General features: G+C 34.1%; 2 protein-coding genes across 2 annotated transcripts; both read left to right on the top strand.

Annotated features, from left to right (window-relative positions):
* Nucleotides 1-351: 351 nt before the first annotated feature.
* LOC112518574 (pentatricopeptide repeat-containing protein At1g80270, mitochondrial-like) lies at nucleotides 352-5,617 on the top strand. Its single transcript, XM_025126322.1, has 3 exons — nucleotides 352-508; nucleotides 1,375-1,984; nucleotides 4,219-5,617. The coding sequence occupies exons 1-3, from the start codon at nucleotides 474-476 to the stop codon at nucleotides 5,464-5,466; spliced, it is 1,893 nt and encodes a 630-aa protein (XP_024982090.1). The 5' UTR covers nucleotides 352-473; the 3' UTR covers nucleotides 5,467-5,617.
* A 3,083-nt stretch (nucleotides 5,618-8,700) lies between these two features.
* LOC112518643 (amino acid transporter AVT1A) lies at nucleotides 8,701-15,243 on the top strand. Its single transcript, XM_025126415.1, has 12 exons — nucleotides 8,701-9,120; nucleotides 9,844-10,130; nucleotides 10,661-10,875; nucleotides 10,955-10,978; nucleotides 11,679-11,859; nucleotides 11,932-12,148; nucleotides 12,253-12,388; nucleotides 12,492-12,511; nucleotides 13,035-13,180; nucleotides 14,460-14,503; nucleotides 14,737-14,799; nucleotides 14,901-15,243. Exons 1-12 carry the CDS (start codon nucleotides 8,945-8,947, stop codon nucleotides 14,991-14,993), a joined length of 1,602 nt encoding a protein of 533 aa, XP_024982183.1. The 5' UTR covers nucleotides 8,701-8,944; the 3' UTR covers nucleotides 14,994-15,243.
* The last annotated feature ends 4,924 nt before the right edge of the window (nucleotides 15,244-20,167 follow it).

The following is a 20,167-nucleotide window of genomic DNA, read 5'->3' as shown; positions in this document are numbered from 1 at the left end:
CGAATGGTCAATATTGTGACCTTAAATGATATCAATCTATATATTAAAGGTATATCATATGATGCTTTTTGATGGTGGATGGATTGATGATGCTATGTAAAAAGGATAAGATAATATTAATTTAGAAATATAGTAATACTTGGAAAAAGGTTTTATGAATTATTAGTATTGAACACCTTTTTCATACTTATCCGAGAGACCATTTTTACATCTCTCTTAGGGCCTATAAAATGTCAGGAACGAACCTATTAGATACAACAAAGTTCAGGGACCAAATTGGAATTATGAAAAACCTTAGGAGCTAATATAACATTATCGGAAACGGCAGGGGGATTTTAGAAATTCGGTTGTGTACACAATGGAGCTCCATCATTAGGGTTTAGGAGAGCAAGAAGGGTTTTGTGTGTTCTTGGGTTCTGTTTTCTCTACTGGTATAACGTCTCCATTTCTGATCTCATTACTCGCATTCCATTATGTGGGCGATCAGGAAGGCCTCCGTCCATATCAAGTAAAAATTTGCTCTCTCCATTCACTCTTTTATTCACGCGTTTAATCTAGCTCACCTCTCTGGTTGTTGAAATGATAACTGCAAATTGTAATAGGGATTTGTCAATGGAATTAGTGTACTTTTGGTGGGAAACCTTGTTTTCTGGCATTACTAACTTAAGTAGTTTAATTGAAATGGGTTTGAGCGATGTAGACGAAGCGTTGTTGGTTTATGCTCTTGCATTACCAAATTTGTCATGGCTAGGGCTCGTTTCCGTGACTTAGTATCTATTTGTTTAAAACTAATATTTTATAAAACGACTAAAAGATGCTAGATTTCACTGTTTTTTGCTTTGTTAAATTCTTGTTTTGTATGGCTTCTTTTTTGTGATGCTGTGATTAGTTGTATTTAACATTTCAGGAAACACAGATTTGATGTGCGTCTCTTTGATATTTATGTACTATGTTGGACTGTTCATATGAATAATGTATGTGGTTAAATGATTTATTGGTGATTAAGCTGATTATGTGTATAGTTCATACTGAAAGTTTTTGGGTTTCTAGTAGAATCTGTAAAAAGAGCATTGTAGTGTTCTTGCATTATTATGGGAAATGTTGAGATAGTCTTCTATATATTTGAGTTTAGATATCAATTACTTGATATCTCTGCTAAATTACGTCAAAATCTCCAGTTTTTCTGGATAGGATTACTCCATGTCTGGATCAATGAAGTTTAATATGGTTTCCTTCCTGGTTTCCAGCTGTGTTTGTTTATATATGAAATTTGTTTATCAATATTTTATATGAAACAGGCAGTTTGTTTCTCTCTGAATATCTAATTTCTTTTCTTTCTGTCATCTTGGTTGCTATATGCTTCATCTTATCCAGGTCCCAACCTTTTTCATCAGCAGCTTTTCGTGCTTGCTATGCTAAACTTGAAATATCGAGTTCCAGTTACATGGACAACACTGGGTTTGTTGAGTCTCCACCATATATATCTGATAGATCCCTACTTCTAAAGAGATTTTCTTCCCGAGCACATGGTGCTCAAAGTTCTTTTATGGGGAAGCATAGGTTTTCATCACAAGCTGGGACAAAGAGCAGTGGAGAGGAAGATGATGACTTGAAGTATGATTTTTCTGAGCTTGATGCTACTAGCAACATGGATCAAGGAAAGAATACGGAGCATGAAAGTGATAATGAGATGCTTTCTGAAACTGACTTGTCTGAATCTGAAGATGAGGGTGGCGATATTGCTGTGGAAGAACCTCAAACTGAATTGGATTTATCAGATACTGAGAAAGTGGCTGCAAAAAGTAATGGTCGAGGAAAAAGAGCTTCTTCAGGATTGTTTAAGGCTCTTATAGCCTCTACATCAGTGACTGCTAAAAAAAATCTGGACAAGTGGCTTGAAGAAGGAAATGATTTGTCTAGGATAGAGATATCACGTACAATGCTTGAACTCCGAAGGCGAAGGATGTATGGGAAAGCTTTGCAGGTGCCTCAACACAACCATATTATGCATTCATGTTGGTTTTAGTTGGCCTTTTCCCCTCTAATTGCATTCTGTTAAGTGAATTTTTTATTTGACATATGTGTTAGCCTCTTTTGTTTTCTCTATTATTTATGATTATTTTAAGCTAGCTTGCTGACGAGTTTGTTTTTTGAGAAGGACCAAAAGGATACAGGAAAGGGGTCTTGCAAACTTTGTTACAATGAGTTTGAACCAATTTGGATGTGTAATCTAGTATCATAACACTCTTTTCTTCCCAAAATAAATGTAATATTTGACTTGATGTGTAGTTTAATTAGCTGACTTTAAGCCAACTATTTTTGAATTCCCTCTCAGTAAGAACAATATGGAGGAGTCTTTTGGAACAAAACCAATTCTTATCAATATTTTGTAATGATTTTGATTGGCCAAAGAACAAATTTCGTAGTAAATCTTTATCCAGAATGGAAATGTTGCATTTAAAAATGGGATGGATGTATGTATATGTGTGTGAGCGTGTGTATATGTTTGAATACTATGGTATTTGGCCCAACTAGTCCATGTAAAGCATCCTCAGGCAAACTTTAAGCTCTGGCTAACGAGTGTGGCCCCAAACTCGAACAAAAAACAGACGCATGAACAGCTGCTTACCATTGCTCTCTCTCTCTCTCACTCACTCACTCTTTCTCTGTGCATGTATGTATATGTGTGTGTGTGTGCCTGTGTATTTGAATACCATGATATTTGGCCTGACTAGTCCATGGTTCCATGTATAACATCCTCTAGGCAAACTTTAAGCTTTTCAGCCAACGGTTGTGGCCCCAAAGGAATTGATAGCACCCATAGAGAGACATGTTATAACCTTATCCACTAGGCCAACTCCTTTGGCTATTTGTGTATATTTGTATACATATACATATGATCTGTGTATAATATGTATGCTTGCATGCATGTGTATATCTATCTGTTAGAATCCCACATCGGCTAGACTTGGACTACTTCTCTATATATGTTGGAAGCTCCCTTTATTCACAAGGGCTCTTTTGGAGAGAGATCTTGGGGTGGGTTCCACATATTCTAATACTATCTTTGTATGCATTATTCTTCCAACAAAAATGGTTATTGCTGACTTGCTAAATACAAATGCACATTCAAGTTATTTCTCCTGACATCAAACTGTGTTCATTTTTCAATTTATGTTAGACACTACATGTTAAAGAGCATTGAGCTGTTTGCAAGTTAAGGTTGCACTTTGTTAATTGTGCTAAAAGTAGCATTATAGCATGTTTACTTTGGCATTCTGATTGCAGGCATATTTTCTTTTGAAGTATATAATACTTATATACGGCAAATACTCATGCACACTCCACACCTTTGGTTAGCTTGAACCCTTGACCTTTAGGGAGGCTAGGTTCTACCATTACCAGGATATCACTTGGCCAGTGGCCATTTGGTCGGATTGTAGACATGTGCATATTCAGAAAAGGTAACATGTATGAGTTGCATTGAATTGAGTTTTTGTAGGTTGACATGTCAATGCGGGATGACCAGCTGAGGATGGACATGGCAACTTTAGGCATTTTTGAGGACATTACCACTGATAGGAGTTATTGGAGACAAGGATTTTGGGCGGAGGGTAGAGGGTAGACAAATAGGCTCTTTGGGTGGGATAGATGGGCTAATAGGACCTGATCCGACTTTAAACCTACATGTTTAAGTTGTCATATACATTAGGTCTACTTGTAGTACATGTTCTATTTTATTATTTTGTCTGTTTCTACACCATTGAATCATGTGCACAGTTGTTTCGTGATTATTTGTTATATTACCTATTTTATTGCCTTTTTGCACACACCTTGCGGTGTACACAAGTCAGGGGTCTTCATGGAAACAGCCTCTCAATCCTAGTGGTTGAGGTAATGTCTGATTACTTCTTACCCCACCCAGACCCTACTTTTTGAGTGGGATTTATTGGGTTCGTTTGGTTTGTTTTAGATTTACATGTCAATGCGTCCAGCCATTTTCAAATGACACAGTCAGTAACCAAACCAAACCAAAGCCAACCTGTCAAAAATGATTAAAAGATAAGAAATTTTGAAACTTTGTTTCATTGATTGAGGAAAAACAATTCTTCGTTACACTAAATAGGAACTAACCCAAACTTTATTGCATTTTGATACATTTTACTCTTATTGTAATATTTACTTTCACTCATCAATTGCTTTACTTCATTTTTGCAGTTGTCAGAATGGTTGGAATCACAGGAGACGGTAGAATTTGGCGAGCGAGATTACGCTTCTCGTGTTGATTTAATCGCCAAGATCCGTGGCTTACAGCAAGCAGAAAGCTACATCGAGAAGATCCCAGAATCATTTAAAGGGGAGGTGGTCTACCGAACGCTTTTAGCCAATTGTGTTCTCAACACCCAAACAGCAAAAGCTGAGAAAGTCTTCAACAAAATGAAAGACCTGAAACTGCCAGTTACGGCTTTCGCTTGCAATCAGTTGCTTCTTTTGTACAAAAGAACCGACAAGAGAAAAATAGCTGACGTCTTGTTGTTAATGGAAAAAGAAAACGTCAAACCATCACTTTTCACTTACAGATTATTGATCGACACTAAAGGTCAGTCGAACGACGTTTCTGGGATGGAGCAAATTCTTGAAACGATGAAATCCGAGGGGTTGGAACCCGATTTAAGGTTGCAAGCGGTTTTAGCTCGGCAATATGTGCATGGGGGTCTCAAAGAAAAAGCCAAAATGGTCTTAAAAGAGATGGAAGGAGACAACCTCAATGAGAACCGAATGGCTTGTTCATCTTTGCTTCATATTTACGGATTACTTGGAAGTGCGGATGATGTTAAGCGAGTTTGGGAGGTTTGCAGGCCTGATCCCCGGCTCGAGGAGTGCATGAGCGCCATTGACGCCTGGGGAAAACTAAAGAAAGTTGAGGAAGCCGAAGCAGTTTTTGACCAAATGTTCAAAAAATGGAAAACATTATCAGCAAGACATTATACTTCTATGTTGAGGGTTTATGCAAATAACAAGATGTTATCTAAGGGCCAGAATCTTGTGAAACAGATGGGTGAAAGTGGTTGTCGAATCGGGCCGTTTACTTTGGATGCGATCGTGAAACTGTATCTAGAATCCGGGGAGGTTGAGAAAGCCGATTCGATTTTGAAGAAGGGTTCACTACAGATTCAAACAAAGCCATTGTTTTCAACTTATATGATGGTTTTGGATCAGTATTCTAAAAGAGGAGATGTGCATAATTCTGAGAAAATATTTCATAGGATGAGACAAGATGGTTATGTTTCAAGATTTAGGCAGTATAATTCTCTTTTGCAGGCTTATATAAATGCCAAGATTCCGGCTTATGGGTTCAGAGAGCGAATGAAGGCCGATAATGTGTTTCCAAGCAAATCGTTGGCTGCACAGCTGGTTCAGGTGGATGCGTTTAAGAAGACCGCGATGACGGATTTGCTCGATTAATAAGGTAAGGATCATCGATCGATATGTTTAAGAGTATTAGTTGTTACTTTCTTTTGAATTAGGATCCTTGACTCTTTAATATGTAACCATTATTACCACATGTGATGCTTTGAGGAAATGGTATCACTTAATGGCTTATTTGCTAGGCTAATGGCTATGGGTATTTTAGGGGTGTTTGAGATTGCTTATAAAAACAATTTATTGACTTATTCTGGTGTGGCACTGGTAATAAGCATTTTTGAGTATTTGGATAAACAACTTATACCGGCGCCAAACCGGTAATAAAGAGTTTTTGAAGAAGTTAAACCCTTGTGACTTATAATAAGTTGATAAGTGTTTCTATAGAAAAGTATAAGTTGTTTCAAATAAGCAAAATCCCAAACATCCCCTTAGTTGGGAACATACATGATAAATAAATAGTTATTACAAATATAGACCGGTTATCGACTATCCAAGTGGTTATCAAATTAGAGTGAGAGCTTTATTGACAAACAAAACCATTGGTAAGTGGTAATACGCTACAAAAACAATTTTGTACTTGTAAAAATAAAATTTAAAACATGCTTTATTAAAAGGTTATTGATGATTTCCTGACAGATCCTGTTACTTGGGCAACGACATGGTTGTGAGAACTCATGTTCTCCGAAATCCGTTGCTAAATTCAACATTTTGGTTTGTGGGTGATTTTACAGGTTTTCAAAAATATATTTAAAAAACTTTTGGAATATTTTGTAAATAACCCCATAATTAATAACATGTTTTTAGAATTTTTATCAAATACTTACCCGGTAAGTGCTTAGCAATAAAATTTGACACTATTATTTACTTTCTGGGTAAGATATTAGTCCACCAAAACGACAATTTACCTGGTAAGTGCTTAACGTGGTAAGAGTCGTCGCCCTCACTTACCGGGTAAGACTCTTGATCTTTGTCTCGCTCTTTTCGGGTAAGATTCTTGGTCTTTACCATATTCATCCGGTGAGGTAACGTAACTTGGTAAGCGATTACCTGAATAAGCATTTGGTAAATGGCTCTCAAGTCTTGTAATAGAGTTGTTCATGCGCACGACAACCCCTTAAACCACATATATCCAATCCACTTTTCTATTTTCAAAGAAAATGGATGGACATGGACAATGCAAAATCAGCTTGCTGAACGGAACCCCGTTAATATTTTACAATTATTAAATAAATGTATAAATATGGACAATTCTCAATTACCACTTAAATATGACGACTCTTTGAGAAGAAGCTAAAAACATAATTCCCATCGCTAACCAATTTCTTAAGTGAAAGCTCATCATATTTTAATCAAAGAACAACGAAACTACAATTGAGTATTTTTTTTACAATAACTTAATACCAAGTAATTTATTAATTAAATAATTATTTATTATAAAGTAAAATTAATTAAATGAAATGATTTATTTTAATTTATAAAATGTTTGATTCAATAAATAATTGTCTATAATTATGCATTAAAAAGAATTAAATGAACAATGATGTAATCTTATATGTATTGAGTTTATACTTTTATATGTAATATATTTTATTGTATTCTGACATAAATTATATTTTCTCAAATTTATTAAAATATAATTTAATGAATCAATATTTGTAATGATCGTATTATTTGTATCAAAACATAAAAAGAATGATGCAACATAAAATAATTTTTTATTAAAAAAGAATATCTTATAACTTCTTATAAAAAGTACTGATATCATATTAATAATTATCAAAAACTAATTTTCTATTAAAAAATTATATTCGCAACCATCATAATTTCTTATTAAGAAATCCTATTCCTATTCCTATTCCTATTCCTATGTGTCATTAAGAAATCTCTAAAAAGTTACCGTATTACATCCATCTATTTCAAGTTTGAAAATACGTTGGTTTTTTTCTGCTTATAGAAAAATGGGCTTAAAAATTTTAGTGCTTACCAAAGCAAAAAAGTCCAAACATTAGCATTTCTCCAAAAACTTTTCAAAATAAAAAAACAAAATCTTCAAAAAAAATACATTCAACTCAACAATTTCTCCGTTTTTAAATATTACAACATTAATTAAATTACTATAACATTTAGTAAATTTTTTTATTTGAGTATTAAAATTTCAAATAAATATAATAAAAAAAAAATATTTTCTCTCACTTAACAATTATTTTAAGATTTCTCTACATCTTTTACCTTTTTTATTATATAAATATAGGATAACAAATTTAATTATGCCGTTTTCTTGAAATGGTTTTTACGGAAAGGAAAGAAAAAGGAGGTAAAATGAAGGAAAGTTTCTTAAAATCTTTTTAGAAGAGAAAGGAAATAAAATGAAAAATAACGATAAGTTTCCTTCTGAATGTGGGAGAAAAGAGAAGACAATGAAAAGAAAAACGTTAATTCTTTTAAAAAAAAAATTAAAATTACCCAATATTTCATTCTAAACGATGTATTTTTAAATAACATATTAGTAAAAATGACGTCTTTTTTTCCCTTTCTGTCCCTTTAAGATCATGAAAGATTATTTCTTACTTCCTTTTTGAGAACACAAATAAAAAATTTATTTTTATTTCTTTTCTTTTCTCTCCAACTACGAGAACACAACATTAAGGTGATATACCTAAATTAGTTGGAGCTATTTAGATATACTAGAAGGGTACTCGTTCAATGAAGCGAGATAAATTTCGATTTTAATGTATAATTTTTATTCTTTGTCCCTGTTGATATAATACGATTTTGAGAAAACGATAATTTTTTATTTTTGAATAAAATATAAATTTTTAAAAAGATAAATCGATATTAATATTAAATTAACCATTTAATTTATATTTAATATTAATATAAGTTTTTATAATGATAATAATGAAGTATTCTGTTAAAATTCAATAATTATCTTAATTATATTTTAAATTTTTTATATTTAAAATAAAATATTTATCTTATATTTGATTATGTTTATTTGCAGTTAGTTTCACGAATTTAAAAATAAAGTTTTAATAATTTATAATTACGTATGATTTACTTGTAATCTCGAATTTTAAATAATATATATTAATAAATAATATTTTATATATAAAAATGATTTTTAAAAATAATTGTTAAATGTTTTATAATATAACATAGATATGATATTTTAATTAAATGATTGATATTTATAGAACCAGAATTAAGTTACGTAAGAAAGAATCACCGTATCAAGAGTCGATAAGTAGCTATCACAAGTTTGATGAATCAGCTATGCATGATTTTGATTCGTCTTGAAAGTAGCACCAGCTCTTTCCATGTGATCAATCCGATCATTCCAGTATCTCCCATTTCCGGAACAACTACAATCTTCAATAATTTTCCTCATTTTGCTTCATTCTTATCTTTCGCCACTCCTAATTTTTCCTGTTTTATCGGTTTTTGTTGTCTCCACACTTTCATTCGTTTTAATAACCCCTAAATCTTCGTGGATTTTCAACAAAACTGCCTTTGAAATATGGGAGACAAAGGAAATGGTGGTGATTTCTTCTTGGAGGAGAACGAGGATGACGAAGTTCAATATGATGATTTAGAAGATAATTACAGTGATGGTGATGACGATGACGAAGGTAGTCGTAATTCTACACGGTCTTCCTCGCATTTCTCCTCTCGTCAATGGCCGCAGAGTTACCAGTTAGTTTTGCCTTCTTTTTCCCTTGTTTTACGCTAGCCTTGTCTCTAGAGGATTGCAAAGTACAACCTTCACTGCACGTAGTACAAGCTACTATGGCGCTGCTCTGGATTTGTCATTGTTTATTCTGGAGACTGGATTCACCTTGTTCTGTTTCTATTTCATTTCTCTTTTTTATTATTACAAATTATATATATCATTAAGATTGTAATAAATTTAACGTAGAGGGGGAAAATTCATGTAAAACTATAGCTTAAAGCAAAAGTTCATTTGATTAAGCCCTCTTACATACCCATGACTCCATGTGCTCTATTAAATAATGATGGAACAATTGAATATTGTGCATTCATGTTCATGTATGAATATAGTTATTATGTTAAGGATTTGACACATTAGATTCAAGTTGAAGAAATTGATTGCAAGGAATAAGTCTGATTCAAGAAACATGCATATTTTCCAATCTCCAGGTTACACAGATTAGTTGATCTAGAAGAAGGCTAGAAAATCTTGATTTGCTTTCTTAATTTCATAGTGGATTGGGCAACAAGTGACCCAATTTGCTATTAGGAGCATAATTAGGTTTTATGTCAGATTGTTTTGTATTTAGGTTCAAGATGATTAGTTGTTCATAGCCCACTTAATCCTGTTTAATATTTGTAAAAATGATTTGATAGTTAGTTGATTAATGAGTGGGGCATATTCAAATGCTATTTTCTTGATTTCAGGCAGACAATCGATTCATATTCAATCACAGCAACACCAAATTTTGGGCTCCTTAAGTCTCCTTCTGCTATTATATATTCGTCATTGTATGATATTGGTATTGAAAGTAACTTCGATGCTGATGCAAAGGCTCGGTTGCTGTCTGAATGTGAAAAGCTTTATAGCAAAGAGGATTTGGAGAAGATCTCGAGGAAGATTTCAACATGGTCAGGGAAGGGTTCATTACACGAGCAACTCGGAGAACTTCCAATTAGCCATGGATGCAGCGTTACTCAGACTGTATTCAATGGTGAGAAGCACCACAATGAACCCTTAATCATGACTTATAGTTTATTGGATATAGCCATGCTCACTATGGATCATGTTATAGCCAACCGTCAGTGCATCAATTAACGGCTAAGGCGCTGTTTGGTTGGTTTTCTGTTAAGTCCTGTATGGATAAAGCCATTTGTGTGGATTAATCTATCTGTATATTTTTGGGAATATTTTTGTTTGAGAGGGGGCTTTTCAATAGATGGAAGAAGCATGTTTTTTAATTGGAATGGACATGCTTGGAAAAACCTTTTCTTTCTGCGTAAAGCTCCACCTAGAAGCATATTGAATAAGCTACTTTCTATTTATCATTAAGCCACTGCCAAGAATCATGTATAGTTGACTGAATAAGCTGTGAGTCCCTTTAAACTCATTAAGCTGCTAACAACAGGCCCTATTTCATTATAAAGATTAATATGTGCTCAACTATTTTCAACAAGTCCTTGTCATGTTCTTTTCAATATTGTCACAAAGAAAACCTTGTATTTAAAGCTTATGCTTGAACAGCTGTGAATGTAATGGTCGGAGTTGGGCTTCTTTCTACACCATATACAATTGCACAAGCTGGCTGGGCGGGGTTGGGATTGCTACTCCTTTTTGGCATCATATGTTGCTATACTACTTCACTCATGAGACATTGCTTTGAGAGCAAAGATGGCATCCTTAGTTATCCTGATATTGGAGAAGCTGCATTTGGGAAATACGGACGCCTTATCGTATCTGTAAGTTGATGTGGTCATTTCATTTGGATGGATTTATGTGATTTATACGACTTCTGATAACTCTTTGGTACTGCTGCAGATCATCTTGTATACGGAGCTCTATGTAAGTGAAAGAATGATTCAACGGTTTTGGAATGATTTCTTTGTCTCTATCCATTTTAGACCATCTTTATATTTTAAACTTTTTTGTCTTTTGAATTAAGGAGACACTACAATAAAATCGGGTTTATAGGATGCCAACAATGTCTAATTGTCCAAATAGATCACTTTATACGTCTTACATTTATAGAATTAAACAATAAAACATCATATCTAAAAGCGTTGTACTAAGTTTATAGGACACTTTTGGACGTCTTAATAAGTTTTTTGGTACATTTTTTAAATAAAGCATCATTTTAGCTATTTTATAGGACACTTTTGACACATCTTTTTATATGACAATTTTTCAAGCTAATACAATACTTTATTTAAAAATGTTCTAAAAAACTTGTTAAGACATCCAAAAACATCCTATAAACTTATTTAACACTCTTAGATAGGACACTTTATTATTTGGTCCTATAAACTTAAATTCTAAAATAGTTTCATGGGATTCCTAGACATTTCTAGCGTACTATAAATCCATTTTTGTTGTAGTTGGGGGACGTATGGACTTTTCCCACTACAAGTCTCTGCACCCCACTTTCCTTGTGACTAAACTAAAACCATCATAAAACGAAAATTGATTTCAATGTAATGTGATTGCGCTTTTGTCTCTTATTGCCTCTGAAGCATATTCCTCCTTGTGTTTTCGATGGTCGCAGTCATATTGTGTGGAATTCATTATACTTGAAGGAGACAATCTTAGTAGTCTGTTCCCGGGAGTGTCCTTGAATCTGGGTGGTTTCAGTCTGGATTCCGTTCACTTGTTTGCGGTTCTCACTGCTGTCATTCTTGTACCCATTGTCTTGTTGAAGAATGTCCGAGTAATCTCGTATCTTTCGGGTACTTTATATAGTTATTTGTTCTGTTTATTTGAAAAATGAAGTCATATGAACAAATGAAATTTGTTTGCAGCTACTGGTGTATTGGCCACGATTGCTGTTATCTTTTGTGTGTTTTACCTTGGGACTGTAAATGTCGGGTTTCATGAAAGTGGTCCGGCCGTTAAGTGGAGTGGCATCCCGTTTGCATTGGGCATCTATGTTTTTTGCTACTCCGGGCATTCTGTGTTTCCGAACATATATCAGTCAATGGCTGACAAGACCAAGTTTAGCAAGGCGATGATGATAAGGTATGGAATCAAACATCTTTGCTTTTAATCGGCATCGGTGTTCATTCGCTATAACATTTCATTTTTTTTGGGGATCTAATAGCTTCCATTTTCGTGTTTTTCAGTTTTATATTGTGTGTGTTAATGTATGGGGCTGTTGCGATCATGGGGTTTCTTATGTTCGGTGAAAGCACTTTGTCCCAAATAACATTAAACATGCCAGATGATGCAATTGCTTCAAAACTTGCTTTGTGGATAGTGGTAAGTGTCGATTTTGAACCCTTAAGTTAAAAGTTTGAAGACATAGGAAAATCTACGCTTCTTAAATCTGGTACGAGATTTAATATATGTTTACAAATTGCAGGTCATCAACCCGTTCACCAAATATCCTTCTTATGATTACCTACCAGGGAAATAAGGTGGCTTTTGGTTCACAGAATGAAATCTGTGGGAATTGGAACCTGTAAAAGGAAATGGATGGAATTTAATCATATTTGAACATGCATTTCAGTTGGCAGGAATTAGAATGGAATCAGTCGAAAGAATTTGAATATGTCTTTTTGGTTCGTTGAATATAACAGTGGTAGTGGTGGTGATGGTACTAGTTGAATGTAGTGACGGTGGTGGTGGGGGTGAAGGTGGCTGTGGTAAGGGCCGATGGTGGTGATAACCATCGAGGTGGGATGGAATGGAGTAAACATAAGAGCATAATAGTTTTTCTCAATTTACATTCACCATATGTGGAATTCGAATTCCTTACCAAAACTCAAAGGATGAATGGAATTAGCCGTTACAATTCCTTCAAATTCTGTCGGATTCCAACGAACCAAACGACACCTAATTGTTTTTATAACTAGTTTTCAACTTTCTAGTTTCTATATCCTTGTATTTCCTTAACATTTCGTACATATGCTCTGCTTATGAACCCATTGGCGAGTGCTATAGAAGAGCTGTTACCTGTGAGTGTCTCACGTACTACTTGGTCCTACGCTCTTCTCAGAACAGCACTAGTCCTCTCTACCGCCTGCGTTGCAATTGTTATTCCTTTCTTTGGTAAAGCCTCCATTACATTATTATTTTGTTTCAGTTTTCTTGCATTAATATTCTTATACACGTCTTATACAGATTAGTCCTGGTAAAACAACAATGTTAAAATGCCATGCTTAAAACCAAACAAAAGCAAATGATCCTGATATATCCTGCAAGGAGGTGGGGTCTGCTCAGGGGGGTTTGGGGTATATGCAGATCTGACTTCTACCCTCGAAGGTACTTGTTTGACCCTTAGAACTCAACTGGACTCTGTTTTGGGATGGATGGAGTTGTAGAATTCCTTAATAATCACTCAAGACTTGTCCATATTTGGTTATTTTTATCCCTAAGGTAAGGTTGGGCACTTAAGCGCCATACAATTCTTCAAATGACTCGATTCATGACAGGAGGCATCCTTGATTAACATCAAGTTTGCTTTGAGGTGTAAATGCTTTTATGGGGGAAAGAATGTGTTTATTACTAAGCAGGGTAGCATGAAGAGTATGATTATATTGGCCAACTGCACTAACAGAGTGTGCAACCGGTCCATTAGTAATTGGTAGAGGCTTGAGCATCCTAACAAGTATCTTGAAGTTTTTCTCTGGTATCGAGAAGCTTCACGGAAACACACACACACACACACACACACATATATCGAAGGGGACCCTTCTTTTGAGAACCTATGAAATTGTGATAAACTTGAGAACTAGTGCGTCATATACTATTTCATTTGATGTTTTAGGATTTAGAATGTTGATTAACATATATATGTTTTACATTGTGAACCAAAACATATGAAGCAAACATATTGTGAAATATATATATATTCATCAATACATTAAATGCTAGCCTTACATAGGAAGAAGATTATGTGAAACAATACCTTAAGGTAAAAGTTCTCACGGTTATCACAGTATATGGAGTTCTCATTAGATTAGCCCATATATATTTGGGTAACCGGGAGGCCAGTTTGTACACACCTCGACTAATCCCATGTGGTCCTGTAGATAACAAGTACATAGGCATTTTGGTGACTTCAAGGGTCCTGAAGATAACAAGTACATATACTAGGAGGAAGAAGTGAGACAGACATAAAGTGTTTACAAGAAGGGGCTAAAATTACCCAAGAGGGAAATAATACAAGTAAAAAAGCTATTGCTCAATTATAGGTGGATGGACAATTTGAAGCTATGCATCTACTGTATACAGCAAGAGAGTGAAAATTGCTGGAAGTTGGGATGTCTTCTGCTCTAGCAGTATGGTGTAAATTTTATAAACTGAATCTTGTATGTTTCCATTGCAGGTGCTGTGATGGCTTTGATGGGGTCACTTCTATGTGTCATGGTGGTAAGCATCCCACATTTGAATTATTTAAATTAAACTTATGCCAGACTCAGAAAATTAGATTGATCAATGCTTAAGGAATCGACTATAATATTATTCATCATGAATATCTCAATGAAAATGAGGTTGGCTTCTTAAGGAACCTACCCCTCCTTGGATATTCATGCATAAACAAGGCGATTGTCTGTTATCTGTAATACAACCATATCTACTGAAACGAAAACTCTTGATCTCAGGCAATTGTAATGCCAGCTCTGTGCTTTCTGAGAATTCAAGGGAGCAAGGCAACAACTACACAGGTAATTTGCAGATGATCAAAACAGTATTCTTATATATATATATATATATTCACAAGTGAATATGTCCTTTTTGACGGTTTGTTGATGGGATTTGGACACAGATTGGGTTGAGTATTTCCATCGTTGTGGTGGGCATCATCAGTGCTCTCGTGGGGACTTGCTCGTCGTTAGCGAATATTGCTATGAAGTATTGAGATGAAGCCCAGAAAGATGTGATTCATCAGAGAATGTTATGCTTGTAGGAGGTTATATGAGATGTTCAACATCAACATGTTATTTTGCTATTCAATTTTGATGTTGTTTGCTTTATGTTCTTTTTTCTATTTATTAAGTTGGTGGAAGGCATGCTTTTGACATTTTTAAGGAAACCTCTCCACCCTTTAAAGGCATAAACTTGTATATTGCTTCATTACACAAGCATGGTTATAAAATTTACAATTTACTCATTGCACAACTTTGTTATGTTATATCTATACATACAATAAACTAGGTTCGATCCTGTGTATTACATAGGGTAATTTGAAAATTTAAATTATGTCAAAAACTTATCTTACAGATATGAATGATTATTGAAAGATGCTACTTCAGACTTATACTCTTGAAATGATTTTGAAGAATAACTATTCAGACTTGAATTTAGAAGTTAACCCTAAAATAAAATTAAATTTAGAAATAAAACTATATCAGTAAATTGAATTTAAACTTAGCGGTAAATTTAGAACGACTCTTCAGACTTGTACTGTTGAAATAACTCTTAAGTATAACTCTGAAGAATGACTTTAGACTTGGACTTGTACTATTGAAATAACTCTGAAGTAAAACTCTTCAGATTTCAGAGCTCTGTATAATTAAGAAAAGTCAACTTTTGTCGACGTCCGTCACAAATCCCCCACAAATCCGTCACTGAATTTAAAAATAAAATAAAGTTTTATTTCTACAACTTTTCCGACGGATTTGTTACGGATTTTTTTACTTATTTAATACTGTCACATATCCGTCACAAAATTGGTCTAATTTATTTAAATAAATTAATTAGCGTTAATTAATTAAAATTTACGATGGATTTTAATTGATTTTTATTATACTCCGTCGGAAATATTTAAGAAAACTCTTTTTTATTCTTTTCCCTTCCAAAAAAATATGTTTTAAAAAAATAAGATGGATTGTAATTTTCTAATAAAAAGTTATATTCCGTCGGAAATTTATTTAGAAAACATATGTTTTGTAAGAAAAAAAAATTAATAAATTCCGACGGAATATAATTTTTTATTATAAAAATTATTATTCGTCGGGAATTATGAACTTCTTTTAAATATATACTTTTGGAAGGAAAAAAATACAAATAAAACTTCTTTGAACATTACCGACAGATTTCAGACGGAATTTGCATCTAGCGGCGGGGGTTTTTCCGACGGCAATATCCGTCGGATAGTTGTTTTTCCTATAGATTTCCGACGGATTTTGCTGTCGAAAAAACAACATTTTTTAGTAGTGATCAATCAAATGGGTATAATTGAACTGTTAATGTAAATTGTGTCTAGATACATTCAAATGAGTCTAATTGAACCACTAATGTAAATTGTGTCTAGATACGTGTTTAAGCGGGAAATCAAGAAAACCGCCTCACCAGAAGATGACACGTATCACCCAAGTTACTTATTTATTATAAGTATAGATAAGTAACTTGGCTGTCACATGTCGTCTTATTATGCGACGGTTATAAGGATTTCCCGCCTAAACATGTATGTAGACACGATTTACATTACTGGTTCAAATGGGCCTGTTTGATTGACATCTGCCCTTGTAAACATAACTGATTTCCGTACGAAAAGGGATTTCTTTTAAAAGACGTAAATAAGTAAAAGTCTGGATTTCCATTCCTCAGACTTATAAGTCTGATCTCTACAGACTTTTTCCACACTTAGATGAGCAAAAGTCTGAAATGTTGTTTTATAGAGTTATTTCGTTGGATTATAAGTCTCAATTATGGTTGTTCCTTTGTTATGATAATGATCAATGTACAAGCCTGAGCTATGCAGTCTTCTTTTCCAAACATAGAAGTCTGATTTCTACAGACTTTATTCAAGGACTTAAATAAGCAGAAGTCTGGATTTCTATTCCTCAGACTTATAAGTCTGATCTTTACAGACTTTTCCCACACTTAAATGAGCAAAAATCTAAAATGTTGTTTCCTAGAGTTATTCAGTATCAATGTACAAGCCTGAGCTATGCAATCTTCTTTTCCAAACATAGAAGTCTGATTTCTACAGACTTTTTTCAAGGACTTAAATAAGCAGAAGTCTGGATTTCTATTCCTTAGACTTATAAGTCTGATCTTTACAGACTTTTCCCACACTGAAATGAGCAAAAATTTGAAATGTTGTTTCCGAGAGTTATTTTGTTGGATTATAAATCTCAATTATGACTGTTCTTTTGTTATGATAATGATCAATGTACAAGCCTGAGCTATGCAATCTTCTTTTTCAAACATAGAAGTCTGATCTCTACATACTTTTTTCAAAGACTTAAATAAGCAAAAGTCTGGATTTCTATTCCCCAGACTTAGAAGTCTGATCACTACAGACTTTTTCCACAAACTTAAATGAGCAAAAGTCTAAAATGTTCTTTTCCAAACATATGAGTCTCATTTTTGGATTTCTATTCTTCAGACATAAAAGTCTAATCTACAGACTTTAATACCAAATGTCTGAACTATTGTTTTGAAGACATATAACATAACTGTTGGTCCCGTTAGGGTCTACAAGATGTGTATAACAGTTTGTAAAAGGGGGGGAGGTGAATACAAACACAATAAACTTTTTAAATTTAAAATATATATTGATAAAGAAAGATCAATACATATTTTACAAGATTGTTTGCGGAAAGATAATGTAAAAATAACCTATCTAAACAATCTAAGTTACACACTAGCTCTTAACAAATAGAGAAAGGATTTGCTGTAAAAGACTTAGAAGGATGCAAGTTCTTTCTGGGTAAGAACTATTTAGAATACAAAAATGGATTCTAACTTGCTTTTGAAGATAAGCGTATTGTGTTCTTAGATGTGTGTTATTTTACTTATGAACGTAAGTTAGGGTTCAAGAGTGAGTATTAGAGTATCTTTGCATAGAGATAGAACACATCTATTTATACCTATTGCATTAAATGCACATTTAATGCAATGTAGTAGGGTTTGAACACGTGTCAAGCCTTTAGAAAAAGACTTGTCCTTTGCTATAGTGAATAGTACAAAAGTCTATTCATGAGCAGACATCCTTTCATAAAGTTGGTGGGTAGTAGAATCAACTAATCGGCTCCGTACCGTACTATACTCTAAAAAGGGTATGGGTTTGTCCTTTGTGTGTATAAGGACAAGACAAAAGGAATTGTGCTCAACAAGCTTCTTTTGATCGCTGAATGCTGGAATAACCTGAAAGTCTCTTCAGCATTCACTGAGGCTTGGGCAGTCTTCACACATGTGTAGACCAGGTTGTAATCACTGAAAACCGATTCAGATAACGTACTCGCCAGTCTCTAATCTTTAGTTTCAGTATTCGACTTTTGCTGAAGGTTCTTTGGTGTGAGTTTTGTCTTCTTGAAGTATCGCTGTCGCTGATGGATTTACATTACATGTTCTTAGTAATCACTGAATAGACTCAATGATGATCATTGGAACTGAAAGACATAAACATAAAATACTTCGTGTAACACCCCAACTTCCACATTGCATATAACATATAATTCATACAAAGAATACATGTTTAATCCCTACAAAGGACCAAAATACAAGAATCTACATACAAAATACACAACCCAAAAATTCCAAAATACATGCTCTTGTACTACATAACATCTAATTTCCAAAACACATCCATTGATCTTCATATAGCTATACACATAGGAAAACAAATCACATAACATATGTAAACATGAAGGTGGTAGATGTATTCATATAAAACTCTTTGGGCGGGGGGTTTTAATATTTTAAAACTCATTTCTTAACCATGAAGGTTACCTTTTTTTATAATATAATAATGGTAAAACCGGCTAAGCCCCTTTTACCCAACCAAAAATATAATTCAATTTATGTGCACATATGTAAACACCTATGCATGTATGAACAGTAGCATCTTTTCATATATAGACATACTATCCATGCATTTAATTAAATAACATGCATGCCAACATGTATTTCACAAAATAATCACATAAAGGTTACCGCGACCCAGGTTGTCTGAAACCCGGTTATCAGATTATCTCCCACTCAAAAGAATTTCATCCCGGAATTCATTTATTCAAATAGCCAAGGGGATAAGGTTCTCATGTCCGATTCTAATTCCTATGTAGCTTCTGAACCCTTGTGATAATGCCAATGTACCTTTACCAAACTGATTTCTTTGTTTCTTAACACCCTGATCTTTCTGTCCGTCACAGCTTCTGGTGTTTCCACAAAATTCAATTTACTGTCCAGTTTAATCTCTGGAAGTGGTATTGCTACAATTGGATCGGCCAAACACTTGTGTAGATTTGACACATGAAAGGTGCTGTGAATTAGACTGAGCTCTTTCCGTAGTTCTAGCTGATAAGTGATAAGTGTTAATTTATTAACCTTATTACATAATTTTCTTAACCATTTTCCTTTGTTTTATTTGTCCATTAGTGTCCTAATTGAGTCTTTTTATGCCHTTTTCATATATTAGTAGTAATATAGTATATCTAATGTTAATTCCCGGTTTTTGCAGGTTTTTGAGCATTTTTGGGCCCAGTCCTGCAGCAGTCCTACAGGACCAGGAGTGGCAAGGTCCTATAGGACCTGTCCGAGAGCTGGAAAACTGCTTGGGCCGTGGATTTTTGGGCTGATCCAGTAGGGAGGTGTGGTCAACAGCCTTAGGCTTGGTCAAAGCCCAGTTTGAAGAGGCTTTTTGTCTTATTAGTTGGCACCCACTTAGGGACCTTCCTTGGACTATAAATACATGCCTTAAGCTTTGTTTTAATTCACCAATTCACACTTTTTTCACCAACAAAAACTATTTAGTCACTTAACCATCTTATGTGCTTTTCTAGACTTTATGATAATCTTGTGTTGGCTACTCTCAAGAACATCACCTTCGGTTCTAAGTTTTCGTTTCTTGTTATTTGATATTTCAAGAACCGATCTTTGTAGTTGTAATTTCTTTCTTAAGTTTAATTTAAGTATTCATCTTTAAATCTTCATCTCATTTCTATTACGTTACGTTTTCTTATTTTTATTTCAAGTTACGAATTAGTCGATCGTTGTTGCTTTACGTCGGATCTCGTCCTTCGTGGCTTACAGCTAATTTACATAGTTTATATAAACAGTTTTTACGACTTTGCAAGTGATCTTCCG

This window comes from Cynara cardunculus (genome assembly GCF_001531365.2).
Source record: "Cynara cardunculus var. scolymus isolate 2C chromosome LG 9, CcrdV1, whole genome shotgun sequence".
In the NCBI taxonomy this organism is placed as follows: Eukaryota; Viridiplantae; Streptophyta; class Magnoliopsida; order Asterales; family Asteraceae; genus Cynara; species Cynara cardunculus.
The sequence above is the reverse complement of the archived record's forward strand: the minus strand, read 5'-3'. Positions and strand labels throughout refer to the sequence as shown.